General features: G+C 35.3%; 1 protein-coding gene across 2 annotated transcripts in view; it reads right to left on the bottom strand.

Moving 5' to 3' along the window:
- DIAPH2 (diaphanous related formin 2) overlaps positions 1-23,573 on the bottom strand; it is an 859,779-nt gene that overhangs the window by 428,782 nt on the left and 407,424 nt on the right. For both annotated transcript variants that reach the window (XM_068532463.1, XM_068532464.1), the window contains one exon: positions 3,718-3,819. In XM_068532463.1, coding sequence (XP_068388564.1) covers positions 3,718-3,819 — 102 coding nt within the window. The remainder of the gene's footprint in view (positions 1-3,717; positions 3,820-23,573) is intronic.

The raw sequence follows: 23,573 nt of genomic DNA, 5'->3' as shown, positions 1-23,573 counted from the left end.
ACAACTCACTGATGCTTTAAGCAGATAAATAATGATGCAACACAAATGTGCTCTAGAAATGTCACATCGAGGGCTGTGCCAAGACTGACTTGGAAAACGGCAAAAGTATAAGGGGAAAAAACAGGCTAAAAGTATATTATAATGGTTAAGGGAAAGATGATGCTGGCTTGGGCTAAAGTGGTGACGGCACAGAAAAAGAGAAGTGAGTAGAACCGATGTATATTTTAGATACAATTAGGAGGTAATTAATGATCTCTTCTAGATCAGTTTCAATGCATTGTTTAAGGCAGAATTCTGATTGCTGTTTGCTAAATAGTAACTAGAGGTAAGGAAGTAGAGAACAAATACACTAATCTTTGAAAAAACTGATGCTAGGTAATAAAGAGAGGGCAGTAGCTATCATGGACCTCAGGGCCAGTGAAGGATTTTTATTCATCCATCCATCCATCCATCCATCCATCCAGCTATCCATTCATACATTTTTAGGCAGTGAATGACTTAAGAAGATGTTTTTCTTCTGAAGAGAAGGGCAGAGTGGAGACTGACGAATTGAAGAGGCAACAGAATAACAGAACAAGAGTAGGCAGGGGATAATAATGCCTTAAACAGAGATAAGTAAATTAGTATGTAGTAGACTATCTCACACACACGTGGACGTGTACACACGTGCACACACCAGTTCAGTACAGTGGTTAAAATCACAATCCATGATGTCAGATTGCCTGGGATTGAATTCTGTACCTACTACTTACTATGTAACCTTGGACAAGGTCCCCAGCCTTCCTTGGCCTCAGTTTCTTCATCTGTAACGTGAAGCTAATAATAGTGCCAATCTCATAGGGCCGTGAGGAATTCATGAGATGGTAAATGTAAAAACACTTAGCATAGAATCAGACACAGTAACACCTCAATACATTCTTGTTTCTATCACTAATCATGACAACAATAGTATTAGTGATAATAAAGTATCCCTTTTTTTAAGGTTTGACAGAGAGGAAGCTAATAAAAGATACGGGTAGAGATAACTGTAGGTAGGAGAGATGTTGGAAGTTCTGAAGCCTAGGTGCTTTCCCTTTTCCCTGGTAAGAGATTAGGTTGTTTGTAGTAAGTGAAAAGAATGGGGAGGGGAGGGAGTGAAGACTTGTGGAAAGCAGGTAAGATACGGTATAGGGTATAGCCGCTATGGAAAAATGAAAGACCACTGAATAGGAACAAGTAAAATAACTGCTGAAATGGCAAAGAAAGTCCCGCCGAGGTAAAAGCTAAAATGTCATAAAGACACCAATTCGCTCAGTTCACCAAAGAGAACAGGGAGGCATAAAGCTAGAGAGTTAGAGGCAGAATGAGAATGCAAAGGAGCTCAGGTTTTATTCTGTAAACTCTGGGAGACACTGAAGGGTTTTAATACAGAAATCATAAGATTAATATAGATTTTAAGATGACTACACTAATACTTTTGATGGGGGAAGAAAGCAGAAGTAAGACAACCAGTTTGGAGCCTTTCTCATTAGGGCAGATGATTCTATGCATTTCCAAAGTTGTCCTAAATGTAGGCTGTCAATATATTTTGAGGATTAAAAAGTATTTGGGCGTTTCCAGACAGAAGTGAATTTAATTTCAGCATAGACCTGGAGAAATATATTTGAACATAATTTTTACTTTTAGAGATCTAAACTATGCTATTTTTAATCTCAGGCTCATACTTGGTTTGAATAATTTTCCTATAATTCAATTCAAAAAACACTTATCTACTATCTATTATATACAAGATATACATGCTTACATATATAGTTAAAAGACTGAGTCATATCATTATTTCAAGAATCTTTTTGCTAGATATATAAGAGATGACCTAAACTTTATTTGGCGCATCCTGATTGATACTGCCTTAGGTAATTTACATAGCATAAACTACTTTGTAATGTCCTTGACTATCTCCCCTACAGACATGTAGCTAAGGATGGGGAGAGTAAATAAGAGGACCAGGTGACTTCATGTTCACAGCCCCAGAATTATTTATGGTTATGTGCACAAACAAGAAATCTCTTCCATTTTCTACTTTGCTTTGAGTTCAGAAGCTATATTGCTTTTTATGTCCCCAAACTTCATTTCCTCAGTGTGGTACCAAGGATATTCCTCTTGAAGGATTTGCTTGGCAAACTAATACATCTTCCAAGATAAACTGCATTCAGAAAAAAAAATGGCTTCAGAGAAATTGTGTAGTGTACCTACTGTAAAACTCATAACCACCATGGCACAGCTGAATTCTCAGATGGTATATAGCCTTGCTTCAATTATAATATGAATTCAAGTAGCTTAAGTTTCAAGTGTGGACTTTGGTCTAGAAAATTTTACTATTTAATATTGTGTTAAAGTGCTGCTACTTAGTAAATAATATCTGGCCAGTTTAGTTGATTAATTTGCCTAATTCAAAAACGAGAGATATCTCTTCCTCAGGTACCTTTACATGCTCTATCTCACCCTAAATATACATTCCTGATTTGCTTTTCAAGGATTTGACAGAATCCTCCTACATCAGCATATGCAATGCCATATCTGAAAATTAATAAACTCTAAATATGATCAAGCAGTTACTGCATATGTTCAAAAGGAACATACTCTGTTCCATCTATCACATTTTGATTTTAAACACGATTTTTAAATTGCAAAGTACCAAATCAGATCAATTCAAATACATTACTATTAAAGAGGTTAAACCCGAACGAACTTTTTGGCCAACCCAATATTTCAGATGAAGCAGACAGTGTTTGACTATCGGGTCCGGCGGTAATTTTAAGTAGTCTTAGTCTGCAGATGGAAAATGGTCAGAGAGCCAGGGTAAAACTGAAAGCTGTAATAGAACTGTTTGTTCACATGGCAAACAAACTTGTATGGAACACCTAAGTCAAAAATAGCTTTTCTCTAAGAAAGTAAATAAATCATCATGCCCTCTTTCCCACCATCTTTTTTTATTTTTCCCTATTACTTGAATAGAGGTTTTGGGGAAAGCTAAAAACATATATATATGCATATGTATATATAGGTATATGTATATATATACACATGTATATAAAACTATATTTTTTAATACATATTTATACCTAGTCATCTTTTGTACCCCTTAAAATGAAGAGGAGATAAGAAAACATAATTCATTCCAATAATTATTTAACCATGGTAAAGCATGATGTGTATTTATGAAATTTTCTTTCCAGCTGAAACAGTGTATGTAAAGCTTTCAATCAATTATTGACACTCTATGGGATATCTGAAAATTCTTGTGCTTTTTCTAATACAATATATACCACAGAAAACAGTCTCCAGAACATTACTAATTATCTAGTTTCCACCCTTATTCTTAGCCTAACTCTTTTAGGGCTAAATTCTAGCATCAAGATCTAAATAGAAGAAAAAACAGTCAATACAATAATATGTATTATTTTTCATATATTAATATCAGCACTGATATAGAGGAAGGCCCACGAGATGTCTAGAGGTATTTCATAAGGTAAATCTTAATTTCTTTAGTTTTCAATAATATTATAAATAATAAACAAGGATTTTTTTTCCTGACAGCTAATGTTATATTAAGTTATGTAGTTATTATACAGTAGAAAAAAATATCAGCGATTGAAATGTCTTTTTTTTTTTTTTTCACTGTGTTTGATAAGTGTTACCTCCAAGCTGAGTTTGTGGGCCCTTAGGCTAGATACATACCACAACTCCAAACTGTTCAGGCTCACAAAGGTCATCATATTCATTCTTCAGCTGTGCTAATTCATTGAGTACCTTCTGCTCAGGAAGATGTTTTATAAGGTTCTAAAAAGAAATAAAAGCATAAAAGTTTAGTATTTCATGATTAGGATTATTAAACATGCATTAACAACTCTAAAAGTGATTAACTAGAAGAGTGGATAAATTTCTGATTGTGGTTCTGCCATAGTACCAGTGTATCTTCCCCTTCTTCCCAAAAACTTAACCAAAAAATGAATGACAGTTTAATGTGAATAAATACATAAACATGTTTGGTGTCTATGCACTACAGCACATAAATGTTAAATTAAAAAATCATATGACAATAAATAACAATCCAAAACTGACTAACTTTCTGGGCCTTAAACACATAGCATAATTTTTAAGTTTTATTTCCTGTCCTGGTAATTAGTCAATCTATATAAAAAACAGAAAAATACTATGTAGAATTAACTCATGGGTAATAATAATAATAATAATCAACTCTACTCTTCATAATTGGCAAAATTGGGAATCATCTTCAATCTTATAAACCGCACCAAGCCTGTAAAAATTAATCTCCCATTATTTACAATATCTGTATTTTTTTCTTTTTTTCTATTCTGTTCTTCTATGTGATTCCTAATTTCCAATACAGTTATCAAGAAACAAGCCTAGCCTTGGCCCCTAAAGTCCATACATCATTTTCCCAGCTATTTAAGCTTTACCACCTCACAGCTGGCCACATAAGAGTCCAACACTGAGTCTGAGGGACAAGTGTGCAGCCCAACTAAAATATTCAAGCACATTAAAACTACCTTTCAGAACAACTTGAATATATATATACAATATCTGTATTTAAGTACATAATACATTCCAACTTTAATGCGGAACCAAGAAAAAGTGATGAAGTCTGATGCATGTTCAAGTTTGATGCCTAAGAGAAACAAAATTAATGAATTCTTCTCAACCTAGCTTATCTTGGACTTTGGTACAGTTCTAACTATCATCACATTAACTTGCAACCAACGTTTTGGGGATCTGTATGGAATTTAAAAAGGCACATGAAAGGGAAGAAAGCAGGAAACAAAGATTTAAGAAAGTAGAGTTGATGAAAAATGGCAGAGACGGAAGCTCCAGAGATTGATCCCTCCATCAAAGCAGCCACTGAGCTGGAAAGAGTGATTTAATAAACTATTTCAGAACTGTGGAACCTGACTGGATAATTACAACAAGGGAAGTGTTTGATAAAGAGAGACTCTGGTAAGAGAATGACATGCATAAAACAGATACCATATACTATTCCTCAGCACCACTGTGAAGATAGTGCCAAAGGGGACGGCTGATGCCAGGGTGAGCAGTGGGGACGTTGTTCTCCGAAATTTGGAGATCTGAGTTTTGGTTGGTTTGGCAGATGCTTGCCTTGGTTTCAACATTCTCTGGTTGCAGCAGCTTTCCCTGATAGCATCTATTGGAAGATTTAAACAGATAGAAACACCTCTCCTGCTTTTTGGAACCAGATATTTAAGGAAATCTTTGTCAGGTCACTGGCTGACAGAAGAGATAATGAAACCCAAACTACAATGACCACACACAAGGAATACACACTACCACTTTCAGCAAACAAAAATCAGCAGTCTGTAAGGAGTGGCAGAATCAGATTCCCAGAGTTATAGTATATTCAAATGTCCAGTTCTCAAAAAAAAATTACGAAGCACGTGAAGAAACAGGAAACAGGGCCTGTGAAGGGGAAAATAAAAAGAATTTGACAGAAACTATCCCTAAAGAAGCTCAGACTTTAAAGTTATTAGTCAAAAATATTAAATCAACTGTCTTAAACATGCTTAATGAGCTAAAGGAGACTATGGACAAATAACTAAAGGAAATCAGGAGGATGATGTTATGAACAGAATGAGAATATCAATAAAGACACAGAAATTACAAAAAGGAATCCAAAAGAAATTCTGGAAGTGAAAAGTACAATAACTGAAATGAAAAATTTACTAGAGGGGTTCCACAGCAGATCTGAGCAGGCAGAAGAAAGGATTGATGAACTTGAAGATAAGGAAATTGAAATGATTCAGTCTGAGGAACAGAAAGATAAAAGAATGAAGAAAAATAAACAGAGCCTGAGGGATCTGTGGGACACCAAGCACACCAACATGTACATCACAGGATTCCCAGAAGAGAAAGGGGCAGAAAAAATATATGAAGAAATAATGGTTGAAAACTTCCTAACTCTGATGAAATAACATAAATATTCACATCCAAAGAGCTCATTAACTCCAAGCAGGACATCAAAGAGGTCCACTCTGAGACACTTCCTAATCAAACTGTCAAAATGTAGAAAAAGAATTTTTAAAGCAGCAATAGGGAAGTGAATTGTCACATTTAATAGAGCCTCAATAGGATTAATATATGGTTTCTACCATAGGAGTCAAAAGGTAGTGAGATAACATATTTAAAGTGCTGAAATAAATGACTATCAATAAGAATTTTATATCCACCAAACCATCTTCCTCCAAGAATGAAAAACTAAGACATTCCCAAATTAACAACAACAACAAAAGAGATAATTTATTGCTAGCAAACCTGTCCTGACAGAAATACTAAAGGAGGTCCTACAAGCAGAAATGAAATGACACCAAAAAGTAACTCAAAGACATAAGAAGAAATAAAGAGCAAGGTAACTACATAGATAAATATAAAAGTCAATGTTATTGTACTTTGGTTTGTAACTCCTCTTTTTTTTCCTACATGATTTAAAAGGAAAGTGCATAAAACAATAATTATAAATCTTTGTTAATGGGCATATAATGTATAAACATGTAATCTATGACAACAGCAATATAAAGGGAGAAAAATGTACAGGAACACAGTGTTTGTATATTATTAAAATTAAGTTTTTATTATTAAGACTAGGTTGTAATAAGTTTAAGATGTTAATTTTAATCCCTAAGGTAATTACTAAGAAAATAACTAAAAATTACACAGAATAAAGAGAAGAATCAAAATAGTAGGCTACCAAAAAAAAAACCACAACTAACTACAAAAATAGATAATAATAGAGAAATTAAGGAACAAAAACATGTAAAACATACAGAAAACAGCTAAATGGCAGGAAAAAGCCCTTCCTTATGAATAATTAATTTAAATGTAAATGAATTAAACTCTCCAATTAAAAGAAAGAGTTTTGCAGAATAGAGTTAAAAACAAACAAATATTATGTACTGTTGGTGGGAATGTAAATTTGTACAGGCACTATGGAAAACAGTAAGGAGGTTCCTCAAAAAATTTAAAAAAGAACTATCTTATAATCCAGCAATTCCACTTCTGGGTATATATCTGAAGAAAATGAAGTGACTATATCAAAGAGATATCAGTATGCCCATGTTCAATGCACTATTAGTTACAATTGCCAAGGTATGAAAACAACCTGTGTCCATTAATGGATGAATGAATAAAGAAGATGATACAACACACACACACACACACACGCCTGCGCGCGCGTGCGTGCATGCCACAATGGAATACTATTCAGCCCTAAAAAAAGAATGAAACCTTGCCATTTGCAACAACACAGACGGACCTTGAGGGCATTATACTAAGTGAAATAAGTCAGACAGAGAAAGACAACTACCATATGATCTGACTTACGTGTGGACTCTAAAAAAACAAAAACAAAACAACAACCAAAAACCAAGTTGATAGATGCAGAGAACAGACTGGTGGTTGCTGGAGGGGGGGAGTGGGGAGCAAAATAGGTGAAGCGGGGTCAAAAGGGACAAACTTCCAGCTATAAAACAAGACATGGGGATGTAACATACAGCATGGTAACTGTAGTTATTAATACTGTATTGCATATTTGAGAGTTCTAAGACAGTAGATCTTAAAAGTCCTCATCAAAAGAAAAAAAAAAGAAGAAAATTTCTGTATGTATGGTGACATATTGTGGTGATCATGTTACAATTATACAAATACTGAATCATTATGTTTTACACCTGAAATTGATATGCTATGTGTCAATTATACCCCAATAAAACAAGTAAATAAATAAATAAACACATATATCTTCTATATGCAGTCTACATGAGACTCACTTTCAATAAAAAGACAAAAGGTGGTTGAAAAGGATGGAAAAAGATATTGCATATAAACAGTAACCAAAAAAAAAAAAAAGCTGAAGTGTCTATATTACAGTAACCAAAAAAAAAAAGCTGAGGTGTCTATATTATTGTCAAACTAAATAGACTTTAAATCACAAAATGATAACAAACAAGATATTATATATTAATAAAAGTTTCAACCCATCAAGAAGATATAATTATAAACATACTCACATCTAAGAACAGAGCTCCAAAATATATGAAGTAAAAATTGACAGAATTGAAGAAACAGACAGTTGTAAAACAATAGTTGGAATGCAGGGGTGATTCAACATACAAAAACCAATCAATATAATATACCACATTAATAGAATGAAGGGAAAAAAAACCTCACATGATCATTTCAACTAGTGCATGAAAAGCGTTTGACAAAATCCAACACACATGTGTGAGAAAACAATACTCTTTAAACTAGGAGTAAAAGGAAGCTTTCTCAATATGATAAAGGTCATATATGAAAAAGTCACAGTTGACATCATACTCAATGGTGAAAGACTGAAAGCATACCTGTTAAGAACAAGAACAAGGCAAGGATGCCTGCTTGCACCAAGTCTATCCATCATAGTACTGGAAGCTCTAACCAGAGAAATTAGGCAAGAAAGAGAAATAAAAGGCATCCAAATTGGAAAAGAAAAAAAAAAAAAAAAAAAAAAAACTGTCTCTGTTTACAGATGGCATGATTTTATATGCAGAAAACACTAAATAATCCACCAAAAATACTGTTAGAGCTAATAAATGAATTCAGCAAAGTTTCAAGATACATAATCAGCACACAAAAATCAGTTGTATTTCTATGTACCATCAATGAACAATCTGGAAGGAAATTAAGAAAACAATTCCATTTATAATAGCATTTTTTAAAGCACCCACAATGAGACACCATTTCATGCACACTAGAATAGCTATTGCCAAAAAAATGGGAAATAACAAGTGTTGGTGAGGATGTGTTAAAACAGGAACCCTCATGCATTGCTGGTTGGAATGTAAAATGGCACCAGCATTGTGGAAGACAGTTTGGTGGTTTCTTAGAAATTAAACATAGAATTACTGTATGACCCCACAATTCCACTCCTAGGTATGTATCAAAAAGAACTGAAAACAGCGTCTCAAACAGATACTTGTACACAAATGTCCATAGCATCATTATTCAATAGCCAGCAGGTAGAAACAACCTACTTGTCCATCAACAGATGCATTGATAAATGTGGTATGTACATACAACAGAATATTACTCAGCCAAAAAAGGAAGTTTTGATCCATGCTAAAACATGGATGAATCTTGAAAATATTTTGCTTAGTGAAATAAGATAGACAAAAAAGGACAAATAATGTATGAACCCACTTATGTGTGGTATCTAGAACAGACAAATTCTTAGAGATAGTAGAACAGAGGTTACCAGGGGCTAGGGGCAGAAGGGAATGGGGAGTTACTGCTTAAAAGGTATAGAGTTTCTTTTAGGATGATGAAAAAGTTCTGAAAATAGTGGTGATGTTTGAACAACACTGTAAATATACTTAACACCACTTAAATTGTACAATTAAAATAGGTTAAATGGTACACTGTATATTATTGATGTTTCCAGATCAAAAAAAAAAAAAAAAAGAGTAGGTAACATATAGCCTTATAAGTCCCACAGGAAACAAGTGTGTCATGTCTACTTTAAGTCCTCTTTTGTTCTCTCCATTTATCTTTTCTCTTCTCCCACTAATTCTGCGTTTCCACTAAGCTCTACACCTGCAATGGCACCCATTGTGTAACTGATGAGACCAAAGATTTAAAATATCACGTCCTTTGACTTAAAAGAAATATCAATGTTGACATAACAATATAAACATATAATCAAATGAAATTAAGAACATCTACTATTTTGCTTCATTAATATCATTTTCTTTTACAGAATGAAAAGGTAAGTAAATACCAAGGTGTTATTTCTATTTTTCTAGAATATTTCTGATGTATATAAATTGTTTTTAAAAATTTTTCTCTGTTAATGGGACTTTTTGTGAAGTATGTTATTAAGAAAAACAAAGAATCAGATTGGTAAGTTGTATAATTTTCTCGACAGGGAAACTCGATTAGAAAGATTAAGAACATTAATATAATTATTAAAAATATCAATTCTGCATATTTCAAACTCTCCATCTCAATTTTAAGTTTTAACTGTGAAAATAACTATTACAGAATGAATCAAGCCTAAAACAGAATTTTAGCTCTGAATGTGAAACTTGTTGTTATTTTGCCTCTCTTCCAGCTGTAGATAACCTGTTAAGTCATCTTTATAACACAGGCTCCACCGTAGGTGACATATCTTTTTCTTCTCTGTTTAGCTATATGAAATATTGAACACATTCGGTGGGCTTAGATGTATTCTGATTCCGGATATGGTCTTCTGCCTGAGTTACAAGCTTATATAACTGCCAGTGCTTAGTGGGTTTTATTTGCAAATAAGGCTTAGAGTAACACTCTCTCAACGTGTGGCAGATGCAGACTACTTTATAGGACTTATTGCTCAATGAGCTCACTACCTCTAGAACCCCATGTTGCAAGTGGCCATCATAGCCAATGCATAAAGATACCTGATTTTTTTTCCCAAACATACTAGACTTTATAGAAAAATGGAGTATAAGATCAGACATTAATAATGTTTTCATGCCCATCAATTCCTGAATAGAAGAGAAAGGAGGATTAGAAGACAGAGGAGAGAGACATAGTGGTACTCATTTGCCTCTATCCCCTTTACCTGCTCAATAGCGTGTCAAGAGAGAAAACAGATGTTCAAGGCACAGTTTGAGACTAATGTGGACAGTCCTTGGAGTTAGTTGGAAGTGTATTTGTAAAGGCCTCCTGGAAGAGAAATGTCCCACCTAACAGAAGGGAAGTGTGTACCATGTAGTCAGGCTGGGTCCAGTAAGAAAGCCTACATTTTGGAAAGGATCAGGGTGATTCTGAGCACAGTACTTTGTTTCTTGAATGTGTCTCCAGGCCTGGCCTACCCACCCCCAACGGAGTCATATGTCTGAGTGCTGTGGAAAGGGGAGCTGTGTGATGAGCACGGCTTGGGTATCCCCCAAATCAAGGATGTTAAAAAAGGAGACAAGGGAAGAAACACATGTTTCTGTATTTTGCCACAGGATACTCCACACCCTTGGCATCGAGAGGGCTTCAGCGCATACCAGCTGTGCCCCGTGAGAAGCTCCTCCCCTCTCCCCACATACAGTGGTCCTTAGAAAAGGGTTCAAAACAGGAAATGAAGAAAATCACCCACAGCAGCTACATGGAAGCTGACAAAATTAGTTCATGAGATGTGGAAGATATTCCCTGAGAGCCATAGAAACATCTAATGTAGGTAGTTTTTAAAAAGAATTAAGGTCCTGCAACAGCAGCTAGGAACAAGAGGAAGCAAAACACAGGTGAACAGATGTGGACTGGGCTAGGGTTTAAAAGTCATATTGCCCAAGGACTCTGTACTTAAACAATTGTAAATAGCTTTTGACTTTAGCTGCCCTATTGATACTATCGCTACTTATGATCGGTAAATAAATTGCAAAGATGAGTTCAGACACCCTCTATACTGTAAGGGAAAAGCTGTTCATAATAGCAGAAGCTAGAAATTATAAATTTTTAAGTACAACTTAGATTCTGGCAAACTGTGAGTTAATAGGCAAATATCCTGTAAAGTTTCAACCCGTCTACTTTTCCCTCCTGCTGCTCCTGCTTACTACCGAGCGTCTTCTTTCAAATATTGTACGATTTGTTGTTTAAAAGATCAATTCTAGGTCAGTATGAAAATTTCATCCTAGAAAATGTCAATGAGCTGAAGTTCACAAAGAAAACAACAAAGGGGAAAGCAGTAATCATGTCACCAAACGAGCAGATTTTTCTTCTTCTTTTACGCAGCATAAATTCACTTTCTGACGACTGTCACAGCTATCTGAAGGGATTTCTCCTAACAGACCATAGGCTTTTAACTACTTTTTACATTTCTGCAATTACTCTATAATACTTTCAAAACTTTATTTCCTTTAAATGTTAATTGCATACTTAAAGGTTAGTTAAGTGAAGGTATTGAACCATAATGCCCTTTCCTTCTTGCCAAAACATAACCTTTCTTTTTTATCTTATATCACATTAAGTCTTTTTAGTAGTAGGAAAGCCGAGTTAGGTTCACTGTGATTAAGCCTATCATTCCCCACGTAAGTGGACTGGGGCCAAAATTTCTTTTTAAAAATCTGTTATTTATTCCTTTTAAAATTAGACTATTACAGAGCATATATAAATATATGTTTATTTATATCTATACACAGGATTCTATTTATATATAGGAGATATATATACATATATATGTGTTATTTTAACTTACGTCATCAAATACTTTATTTTGTAGAAAAATCCAGATAAGAAACGTTTTTCCAAAGTCTTGGATAAATCTCTGTGATCTTAACGTAACCCTCTTCCTATTTTGCCTGGTCAAAAAACTCAATCCCTTAACTACTGTAATGTATTATATGTTTTTCAACACTTTCTCATGGCATGTCTTAAATTGTGTGTGTATTTTCATGTTCTGAAATCACATTCATGTGTTCTTGTTCTTTGCTTTGAGTTAAATGGCACACACTTTGATGCCGGGCCTAGTTCTGTATTTATTTTGTGTTTCATCCATCGTTCAGCTAATATATACTGGCTGCCGACTATGTGCTTACCACCACGTTAACCACTAGAGATTCTGCCCTGACGAAGATTACAGGTCCAGAAGGACTGTGTATACTCCTCCCTACACAGTGAAACCATAATCAACATATGACTGACAGTAATTTGTTGCATTTGATCCAAAATACATTTCTTGTCAGGTGGTCATGCTACAATTCTCTCCTTTTGATTTGAAATTCTTAACATTTCTGTAACCCCTAAAACAGACTCTAAGAGTCTGCTAAAGCATGTTAAAATGCTGATTAAATGGCCTCAAGCATTCAGTGGGAGATTTTCTAGCCCTTTTCAGGGAGCCACTCCTTTAAAAAAATATTAGTTGATTAAAGAAAATACAAGCATTGAAAACATGATGAGAAAATTCATGACCTTGGAGTATGACATTTATATCTTACAAAGAGGCAGCCTTTTACAGGTTTCCTACCTATTTGATCTTCAACTTGGCCCAGGTAGGAAAACTTTTCAGTAACACCTCAGCGCTAATAACACCAAGTGAACAGCTCCAGCCCTCACTACTCCTGCCCATCTCGAAGTTACAAGTTTCTAACTGACAGTCCGTCCCATCCAGATGTCCCATCGTTAACTCAAATTCAACAAATCTAAAGGAGAATCCATCCTCACTCTGACCCCTCATCCTTACCTCTTATCAGCTTCTCCTAAAGGCCCCATTCTGCCAACAGGACTGGCATCCTCTCCACCTTCTAAGCTTTCAAACTGGCATTTGTCACTCAGTCACAAGTTCTGATGGTTCTTTCTGTCAAAATCTCTTTTTGGTTCAACCCTTCTTTTACATTGTACAGCCAAAAATCTGGGCTATGGAAATCATATGTATCTAAACTTTCCTAATTTAACTTCAATTAAATTCCTCAAAGTGTTCTCATTTTGTATTAGATTAATGGAGATCGCAGATATATTTATAACTTCTATAATTATAAAAAGAAAAATTGTGACTACTTCGTATACAAAAATTTCAACTCCCACTAATGTCATGATCCTACTTGCAGAAGAAATGTATTGCCTTCTAAAATAATTAATATGATTTACAATTAATCTGAAAGATTATTACTGAAAGCATTCATTCTTTTGATGCTAATTATCTTCTTTTTTGTTTATGTCCCACTCTGTACTCAAAAATAAAACTTCAAAATCATATTAAACCTAAAAGGTGATTTTAAGAATTAAACAAGATATAGAACATACAGAATGAATGACTATGAATACTGAATAGCATATGAGGTGGGTATGGCTGTGTCTACATGTAATATATTCTGCCTAAGTATAATACAAACAATATCCACATTATTAACATTCCTTTATAAATTATATAGTCCTCATATATTTTAAATTAACATATTTCAAATTAAACATAAAATATCTTCTCATTATAAGAAGACAAACTGATATTCTCAGATATTTAATAGAAGATTTGTATTAGCTAAAATAGGTGACAGGTATACAATATCCTGTTTACGCTACATTCTGCTTTCATTAGATATCCCCTTATCATGGCCACGACAAACAAATGCAAGGATGCCTTACTATAAAATATTATATATAGATGTTAACCAAAGCTGAATCCTACCATAACAGTCAAGACACCTATCTACGATAACTATAGAGTTTGAAGGGTGCTAACATTTCACAGGTCTTGAAATGAGAATAGTGCAATGTACTTTATGTGAAATATCCCGAAGGACAACCTGGAAATTTCATTCAAATATACAGGTGTATGCTAATGCAATATTCAATCATTTCACATTAAGAACACAGTGTTTCTCCTCCACAATTTTTGTTTGGGCATATGGAACAATGCAAGCCTACGCAAACTATGAAAACTAGCACACTAACAGAATGGCCATATCATTAAATGAAACATGCTACATCAGAATGCCACCACTCCTATGCAAATCCAAAGGTAGAAACACTTCACTGTCTAGGAAGACAATCCACACACAAACACAAGGTTGCTTCTATTTCCAAGATCATCATAATACCAGTAAATCATTCCAATTAGTTCAAAAAGAGTTGTAATAGAAACATACATGACAAGCTATTGTTAAGTATTTATTTCCCAGTTTTCATATAAGTACTGGTTAGAGACACCTGCATCCAAAACAAATGTAGAAGTATATAGTTATGCCTTAGATTAAAGAACCAGACAGTCAATGTGAAGCATCTAATACTCTGGACATTTTTTGACACATCAAGCATCCATGTCAAGCTGAAAAAATGTTTTGTTTTGTTTTTTAATTTACTGATTGAATTATTTATTTTTGGCTGCATTGGGTCTTCGTTGCTATGTGCGGGCTTTCCCTAGTTGCGGTGAGCGGGGGCTACTCTTCGTTGCGGTGCGCAGGCTTCTCACTGCGATGGCTTCTCTTGTTGCGGAGCACGGGCTCTAGGCGTGCGGGCTTCAGTAGTTGTGGCGTGCAGGCTCAGTAGTTGTGGCTCACAGGCTCTAAAGCGCAGGCTCAGTAGTTGTGGTGCACAGGCTTAGTTGGTCCGTGGTACATGGGCTCTTCCTGGACCAGGGATCGAACCTGCGTTCCCTGCATTGCCAGGCAGATTCTTAACCACTGTGCCACCAGGGAAGTACATGTTTTTTAACTAAGCAGAAATAACATTTGGCATCTGTGGAACTTAAAACACACTGACCTGAACATAGTGGCAGATTAGCACTATCTAACATGTTTCTCCAAACTTCCCAGTAAAAGAGTTGTCGAGATATTTTAGAAAAGACTTCTGTTTCTAGTCGGTTAGTTACCCTAGTCAACTGGGTAGTCAAATTGCCTAGGGACTGTCAATTTACAGAACACCTAAAATTCTTTAAAATACCTTTAGATGAAAAGCTAAGCTATGCAAGAAGTTAAGAAATACTTCCCTCCACCTCCCCTCAAAGAAAGAAAACTAAAGGAAAGCATTAATGCAGAGACATAACCAAACACTGAAGGCCAAGACTGCCCTAGGAACATCTACCAGTTTCCAGTGCTCTAGAATTTTTAGCTTTAATGGGCCTCAAACATAAGACGGTACACAAAGCCTAGACCTTTCACAAGATATAGGCAAACTCAGTTCATGATGCAAATCTAAAACCCCAAAAGATAATCTCCCCAGTGAAGGGCTTACTGTAAAGAAAAACAAAAACAAAGCCCACCCATAGAGAAAAAGAGTACGGGATATTGTCTGGTTTTGCCTTGACTGTGGGTTTAGGAGTAAGACGTTACTCCCTGTAAACCTCTAACCACAAGACAGCGCCCATGCAGGTTTTTGTTCAGAATTTAAAATACCTAGTTGTCAAAAAAAAGTATGCTGAGAATTTAAATTTAACGTGATTACATTTTGGCAGTGCTCCCAAATAACTGGCAGTCATTCATGCAAATTTCCAAGGAGCACAGCACCTTTAAACTTCAGTTTCAAAATATTTCCACAGATAAAGGCTCAGCAGTCATTAGTTCACAATAAAAATACAGATGATACAGAAAGAAGTAAACAAACATTAGTAAGAGTCAGCAAAAACAAACAACAGAATTAGACCTATAAAGACATAAGACAGAATATTCGATAAACAAAGAATCTCTAGATATAAGAAATATAATAAGTGACATTAGAAACTCATTGGATAGGTAAAACAGGTGATTAGGCACAAATCACAAAAGAATTAGTAAACTGGAAGATAGGCCTGAAAGAAATACCCTGGAGTACAGTATGTAAAGACAAAATACGAAAGAGATGTAAAAATAAGCAATCAAAAAAACCCCAAACAGAGTGAGAATGTTCAAAATGTGCTTAACTGGAGTTACAGAAGGCAAGAATAGAGAGCATGGGAGAAGGATAATATTCTAAATGAAAATGGCTAATAATTTTCCAGAATTGATGGAGCAGAACAATTTTTAAATTCAAGAAGCCCAATGAATCAAGATAAACAGAAGGATGAAAAAAAGAAATCCACACCAAGACACATCTTAAAACTACAGAATACTAAAAACAAAAAGAAGATCAAAAAATAGAATAGAGAGGTTACCTCCAAGGAATGTCAATTTAGACTACAGCTTGCTTAACAATAATCGAAGCCAGAATATGGTGCAATAATTTGTTCATACTGCTGAGAAAAAAAAAATTTGCAAGCTAGAATTACATACCTACTGAATATATCTTTTAATAACAAAGGTGAAATAAATACAATATCAAACAAATAAAAACTGTTTACTATGTTTAGAATCTCACTAAAGGTACTTTAAAAAGATGTGCTTCAGTAAGAAAGTGATCCTAGAAGGAAGTTATGTCACATGAAAAGGAAGGTAATTCATGTAAGTTAAATATGTGAGTAAATCTAAGCAAACCTGCAAGAGTCAGCAAAAATAATGTCTAACCTGTTAAATTTTACACATAACCAAAATATGAAACAACAACAGATAAAGTAGGAGGGTGTGAAAAAAGGTTTCTGAAAGTCATGAATAAGTAAATAAATAGACACACATGCCATGTTCCAGAATAGGAAGAATCATATGTCATATGGGTCTCAATATACCCAAATTTGACCAGAGAGTTTATGTAATTCCAGTAAAATACCCAGAGTTTGTGTTGTTGCTGGAGCTTGACAAGCTGATTATAAAATTTATGTGGCAGAATGAAGAGAGAATAATCAATACATTCTTGGAAAACAACAAGAACGTGGGTTGACTTCCCCCAGCACATATCAAATGTTACTACAATTATATAATTAAAGAGTGTGTGATATTAGTACAGGGACAGATGTATGGGTCAATGGATCAGAACTCCAAAACTGAAACCCCAGAAACAGAGCCATACATACTTGGAAACATGATATATAACAGAAGCAACATTACACAAATTAGGGGAAAAATGGATTATTTAATAAATTATGCTGGCACAAGAGTTATTCATATGTAAAAAAACGAAATTAAATCTGTTCCTTACAGTATACACAAAAATCAATTCCAGGTAGATTAAAGATTTAAGGTAAATGACAATCTTCTTAAAACTTTTAGAAGAAAACAGAAGGAGAATACCTACATGACCTTAGATAAGTAAGGAATTTCTTAAATAAGACACAAAAACTAAAGGAAAAGTCTGACGAATTAAACTACATTAAAATTAGCAACAAATGTTCATGAAAAGATACCATGAAGAAAATGGAAAGAGAAGAAAATGGGAAAATATTTGCAATATGTAAGCAACAAAAAAATTACTATTCCAAATATGTCAAGAACTCAGATGAAACACATAAAAAAAGATAAGCAACACAATAGGATTTTAAAAATGGACAAAAGACTGAATCAAGCATTTTAAAGAAGAAGAAACACAATGGTCCATAAGTGGTCCACAAATGGCCCCAAAGGGGCTCAACTTCATTCATACTCAGGAAAAAAAAATTGAATGCAAGAAATGAGATTCTTTATTCACATCTGCCAGGCTGGCAAAAGTACAAAATTCCTACAATATCAAGTGTTCTCCAGGGTATAGAACATTGGTTTTCAATACCATCTTCACATAAAAATAAACCTGGAAGCTTTAAAAGATGGTGTGTGCAGAATGGCCAAAGCAACGTGGAGAAAAATGAATAAAGGTGGAATCATCTCACTTCTTGATTTCAAAATATATTACAAAGCTATAGTAAGTAAAGCAGCATGGTACTGACATAAAGACAGACATATGGAAAAAAATTGAGAGCCCATAAATAAATCCATGCAACTGATCTTTGGCAAGGGTTCAAGAATACATGATGGGGAAATTATAGTCTATTCAACAACTAATGCTGAGAAAACTGGGTATCTACATAACAACAACAACAACAAAAGAAATTGGAATTCTATTTTACACTTTACAGAAAAATCAATTCAAAGTAGATTAAACACTTAAACATAAGACCTGAAAACATAGAGGAATCGTTGCATCATTTTGGTCTTGGCAATGATTTTATGAATATGACACCAAAAGCAGGGGCAAAAGAAGCAAAAAGAAACAAACTGGACTACATCAAACTAAAGAGCTTCTCTGAAGAGCAAAGAAAATAATCAACAGAAAAGGCAACCAAGGGGGAGAAAGTATTTGCAAACTGTAGATCTGATAAAGAGTTAATTTCTGAATTATACAAGGAATTTCTACAATATAACAGCAAGAAACTAAATAACCCTGTTAAAAAAAAAATGGACAATGGACTTAAACAGACATTTCTCCAAAGACATACAAATCAGGGAAACACAAATCAAAATTACAGTTAGATATCACCTCACACCTGTTAGAATGGCGATTACAAAAAACAAAAGATAACAAGTGTTGGTAAGGGTTGGGGAAAACTGCACACTTTGTACCCTGTTGGTAGAAATACAAAACAGTGCAGCCACTATGGGGAAAAGTATGGAAGTGCCTCAAAATACTAAAAATAAAATTTCCATATGATCCAGCAATCTCACTTCTGGGTATATATCCAAAAGAATTGAAATAAGGATCTTGAGGAGATATCTGCACACCCATGTTAATTGCACCATTATTCACAGTAGCCAAGATATGGAAAAAACTCAACTGTCCACTGACAGATAAATGGATAAAAAGTGATATGTGTGTGTGTGTGTGTGTGTGTGTGTGTGCATACATACATAAATACACACACTGGAATATTATGCAGCCTTAAAAAAGAAGGAAACCCTACCATTTGAGACAACATGGATGGAGCTAGAAGACATTATGCTAAGTGAAATAAGTTAGTCACAGAAGGACAAACACTGCATTGCTCCATTTAAATGAAGTATGTAAAACAGGCAAACTTATAGACACATAAAACAGAATCGTGATTATCAGGGATGAGAGGAGGGTGAAATGAGGCATTGTTAAATGGTTATAAAGTTACAGTTATACACGATGAGTAAGTTCTAGAGATCTACTGTACAACACTGTGCCTATAACTAACAACATGGTATTGTGCACTTAAAAATTTGTTAAGAAGGTAGATCTCATGTTATGTGTTCATACCGCAAAAACAAAAACAAAAAATTAAATGGACACAGGGAAACTTTTGTAGGTAAAGGACATGTTTATTACTTTGACGTGGTGATGGTATCATGGGTATGCATATGTCTAAACTCATCAAATTGTATACACTAAATAAGTACAGTTTTTGGAATATCAATTATATCTAAATAAAGCTGAGGGGAAAATGATACCTGGGTCCCATCCCCCCACATTACGATTGAATTGATCTGGTCAAGGCAATGGTATTTTTCTAAGTTTCCCTAATGATACTAATGCACAGCTGAGTTTGAGAAATATTCATTTAAAGCAACGAGAATTCTCATACAGTGCTAGTAGGATAAATTAATACAAGCACTCCAGAAGTTAATTTGGCATTACTTGGTAAAGCTGAAGAAGCATACACGTCATAACCCAGTAATTATAAGACTAGAATCAAGGCTTCCCTGGTGGCACAGTGGTTAAGAATCCGCCTGCCAATGCAGGGGACATGGGTTCGATCCCTGGTCCGTGAAGACCCCACATGCCGTGGAGCAATTAGGCCCGTGCGCCACAACTACTAAGCCTGCGCTCTAGAGCCTGCGAGTCACAACTACTGAGCCCGCATGCCACAACTACTGAATCCCAAGCGCCTAGAGCCCATGCTCCGCAACAAGAGAAGCCACCGCAATGAGAAGCCCGCGTACCACAACGAAGAGTAGCCCCCGCTCACTGCAACTAGAGAAAGCCTGTGCGCAACAACGAAGACCCAACGCAGCCAAAAATCCAATAAATAAATAAAAATAAATAAAAGTAAAAAAAAGACTAGAATCAGTCTCAAACTATAGTGTGCTATGGAATCACATGGAGGGCTAGTTAAAGATTTCTGGGCCCCACACCTTTTGGTTTGATTCAGCAGGTCTGGGCTAGGGGTGGAGATTATCCTTTCCTAACCTGTACGCAGATGATGTTGAAGCAATCACACTTTGAGGACTACTGATCTGGAGGAGCTCTTCAAGAGTTGCACCGAGAGACATGTATAAGAATATTCATGGCAATGTTATTTGTACAGGCAGTCTTAATGATAATGATAACAATAACAACAACAGTAATAAAACAAAAACCTAGGAACAATCCAAATGTTCACTGACAGGATAATGGGGAAATGAATCATGGCGTATTCATACTATGGAACACTATAGCATGGCAAAAATGAAAAAAAATAATAGCTACACACATCAAAATGGATGAATCTCAAAAAAAAAAAAGTGAAAAATCTAACAATAGAACATGTACGCAGAATGAGTCTACTCATAAAAAGTTTTAAAAAAGGCAAAATCTAAGCACATATTTTAGGGATATATATCCATATGTAATAAAAGCATAAAGAAAAGCATGAGATGATGAGCCCAAGATTCAGAATAGTGGCTTCTTTGGGAGTGAAGGGATAAATAATGGGCTTCACAGATATTGGTGATGTGGGCACATATGGTTACATTTTATTAATGCTATGCTTTGAAGTGCACACATACACCCAAATATTAGAGAAGTAATCCCAAATGATTTTTTGTAAAACTTAATTCAATCTTCTGTCCTCAGGTATTCTTGATAATTCTGGGAGAGTTCACATTATTGCCTTAAAACTTTACAGGGGGCTTCCCTGCTGGCGCAGTGGTTGAGAGTCTGCCTGCCAATGCAGGGGACACGGGTTCGAGCCCTGGTCTGGGAGGATCCCGCATGCTGCGGAGCAACTAGGCCCGTGAGCCACAATTACTGAGCCTGCGCGTCTGGAGCCTGTGCTCCGTAACAAGAGAGGCCGCGATAGTGAGAGGCCCGTGCACCGCGATGAAGAGTGGCCCCCACTTGCCGCAACTAGAGAAAGCCCTCTCACAGAAACGAAGACCCAACACAGCCATAAATAAATAAATAAATAAAAATCAAAAAAAAAAAAACTTTACAGTTTGGGACTTAGGCTTCTATTCATCTGATTCAATTCAATATTGATTTCTTCTGTTGAGCCAGTCAGGGACATTTTTCAGCCGCTCATCATTATCTAGATAATGACTCTTCACATTTGCAAAGTCTAGACTTACTCCTCAGTTTACTTTTCCTCTATGGGCTAAGTAATGATCCCCAAGGATTTAACCCATCTTGTTCAAACTTTTAATTTTTTTTTTAAGGAAAAATAATTGTTGGCTTTTGGCTGACTCTTTTCAAATATCCCATACATTTTCACATGGACAACTGTCAATTGAGTTTAAAAAGAATGAGATAAGAGACAATGAGATGATCCTGAACAACTCTTATCCTTAGGCATTCATTTGTACCATAAACTGAGGGGATCTAATTAAAAAAAAATTGAAGAAATCTTACAACAAATCACAAATCTAGTTTTGTTTGAAATATTTCCCCCTTGAAGCAGTATTCAAATTATCTATTGAAAATAACCCATACAGTATTTTTGGCCTGCAGCACTGAGTTTCTAAACCAGTAACAGTCTTCACTGTGATCCTCAAAAATTGACTGTTTTCCCAACTAGTGACATGTGTTAAATGTTTATTTATAAACATTCATTGAACCAAGTGTACCCCTACTCTGCCATCAAATGTAAAGCAATGGATTAGACTATACGTAGAGAGGATCTGGAATATATGCCAATGCCAAATTCCACAAAAATAAAATGATTACTCATCATAAATAAGACAATATATCAATATAGGGTGACCAAACACATTTGTTATCCCATGTCTGGCTTTTTGCTGGTGAGGCAGAGTTGATCACTTTGGGGAATTTTGGCTTCACTTCAGATGCAGTCCTACTCTAAGCAGTCACTCCTATGTGGCTGCTCACTCCATCATCAACTAATTACCCATCCTCTGAAGGTCTGCCCTCTTTATGACACATGACCTATTAGAATCAACATTGTGAAAATGACTATACTACCCAAAGCAATCTACAGATTCAATGCAATCCCTATCAAATTACCAATGGCATTTCTTACGGAACTAGAACAAAAGATCTTAAAATTTGTATGGAGACACAAAAGACACCGAATAGCCAAAGCAGTCTTGAGGGAAAAAAACGGAGCTGGAGGAATCAGACTCCCTGACTTCAGACTATACTACAAAGCTACAGTAATCAAGACAATATGGCACTGGCACAAAAACAGAAACATAGATTAATGGAACAAGATAGAAAGCCCAGAGATAAACCCACACACCTATGGTCAACTAATCTATGACAAAGGAGGCAAGGATATACAATGGAGAAAAGACAGTCTCTTCAATAAGGGGTGCTGGGAAAACTGGACAGCTACATGTAAAAGAATGAAATTAGAACACTCCCTAATACCATACACAAAAATAAACTCAAAATGGATTAGAGACCTAAATGTAAGACTGGACACTATAAAACTCTTAGAGGAAAACATAGGAAGAACACTCTTTGACATAAATCACAGCAAGATCTTTTTTGATCCACCTCCTAGAGTAATGGAAATAAAAACAAAAATAAAGAAATGGGACCTAATGAAACTTCAAAGCTTTTGCACAGCAAAGGAAACCATAAACAAGACGAAAGCACAACGCTCAGAATGGGAGAAAATATTTGCAAATGAAGCAACTGACAAAGGATTAATCTCCAAAATTTACAAGCAGCTCATGCACCTCAATATTAAAAAAACAAACAACCCAATCCAAAAATGGGCAGAAGACCTAAATAGACATTGCTCCAAAGAAGACATACAGATGGCCAAGAAGCACATGAAAAGCTGCTCAACATCACTAATTATTGGAGAAATGCAAAACAAAACTACAATGAGGTATCACCTCACACCAGTTAGAATGGGCATCATCAGAAAATCTACAAACAACAAATGCTGGGGAGGGTGTGGAGGAAAGGGAACCCTCTTGCACTGTTGGTGGGAATGTAAATTGATACAGCCACTATGGAGAACAGTATGGAGGTTCCTTAAAAAACGAAAAATAGAATTACCATATGATCCA

The sequence above is a fragment of the Eschrichtius robustus genome, chromosome X, assembly GCF_028021215.1.
Source record: "Eschrichtius robustus isolate mEscRob2 chromosome X, mEscRob2.pri, whole genome shotgun sequence".
NCBI classification, from domain to species: domain Eukaryota; kingdom Metazoa; phylum Chordata; class Mammalia; order Artiodactyla; family Eschrichtiidae; genus Eschrichtius; species Eschrichtius robustus.
This window is presented reverse-complemented; position numbering and strand designations above follow the sequence as displayed.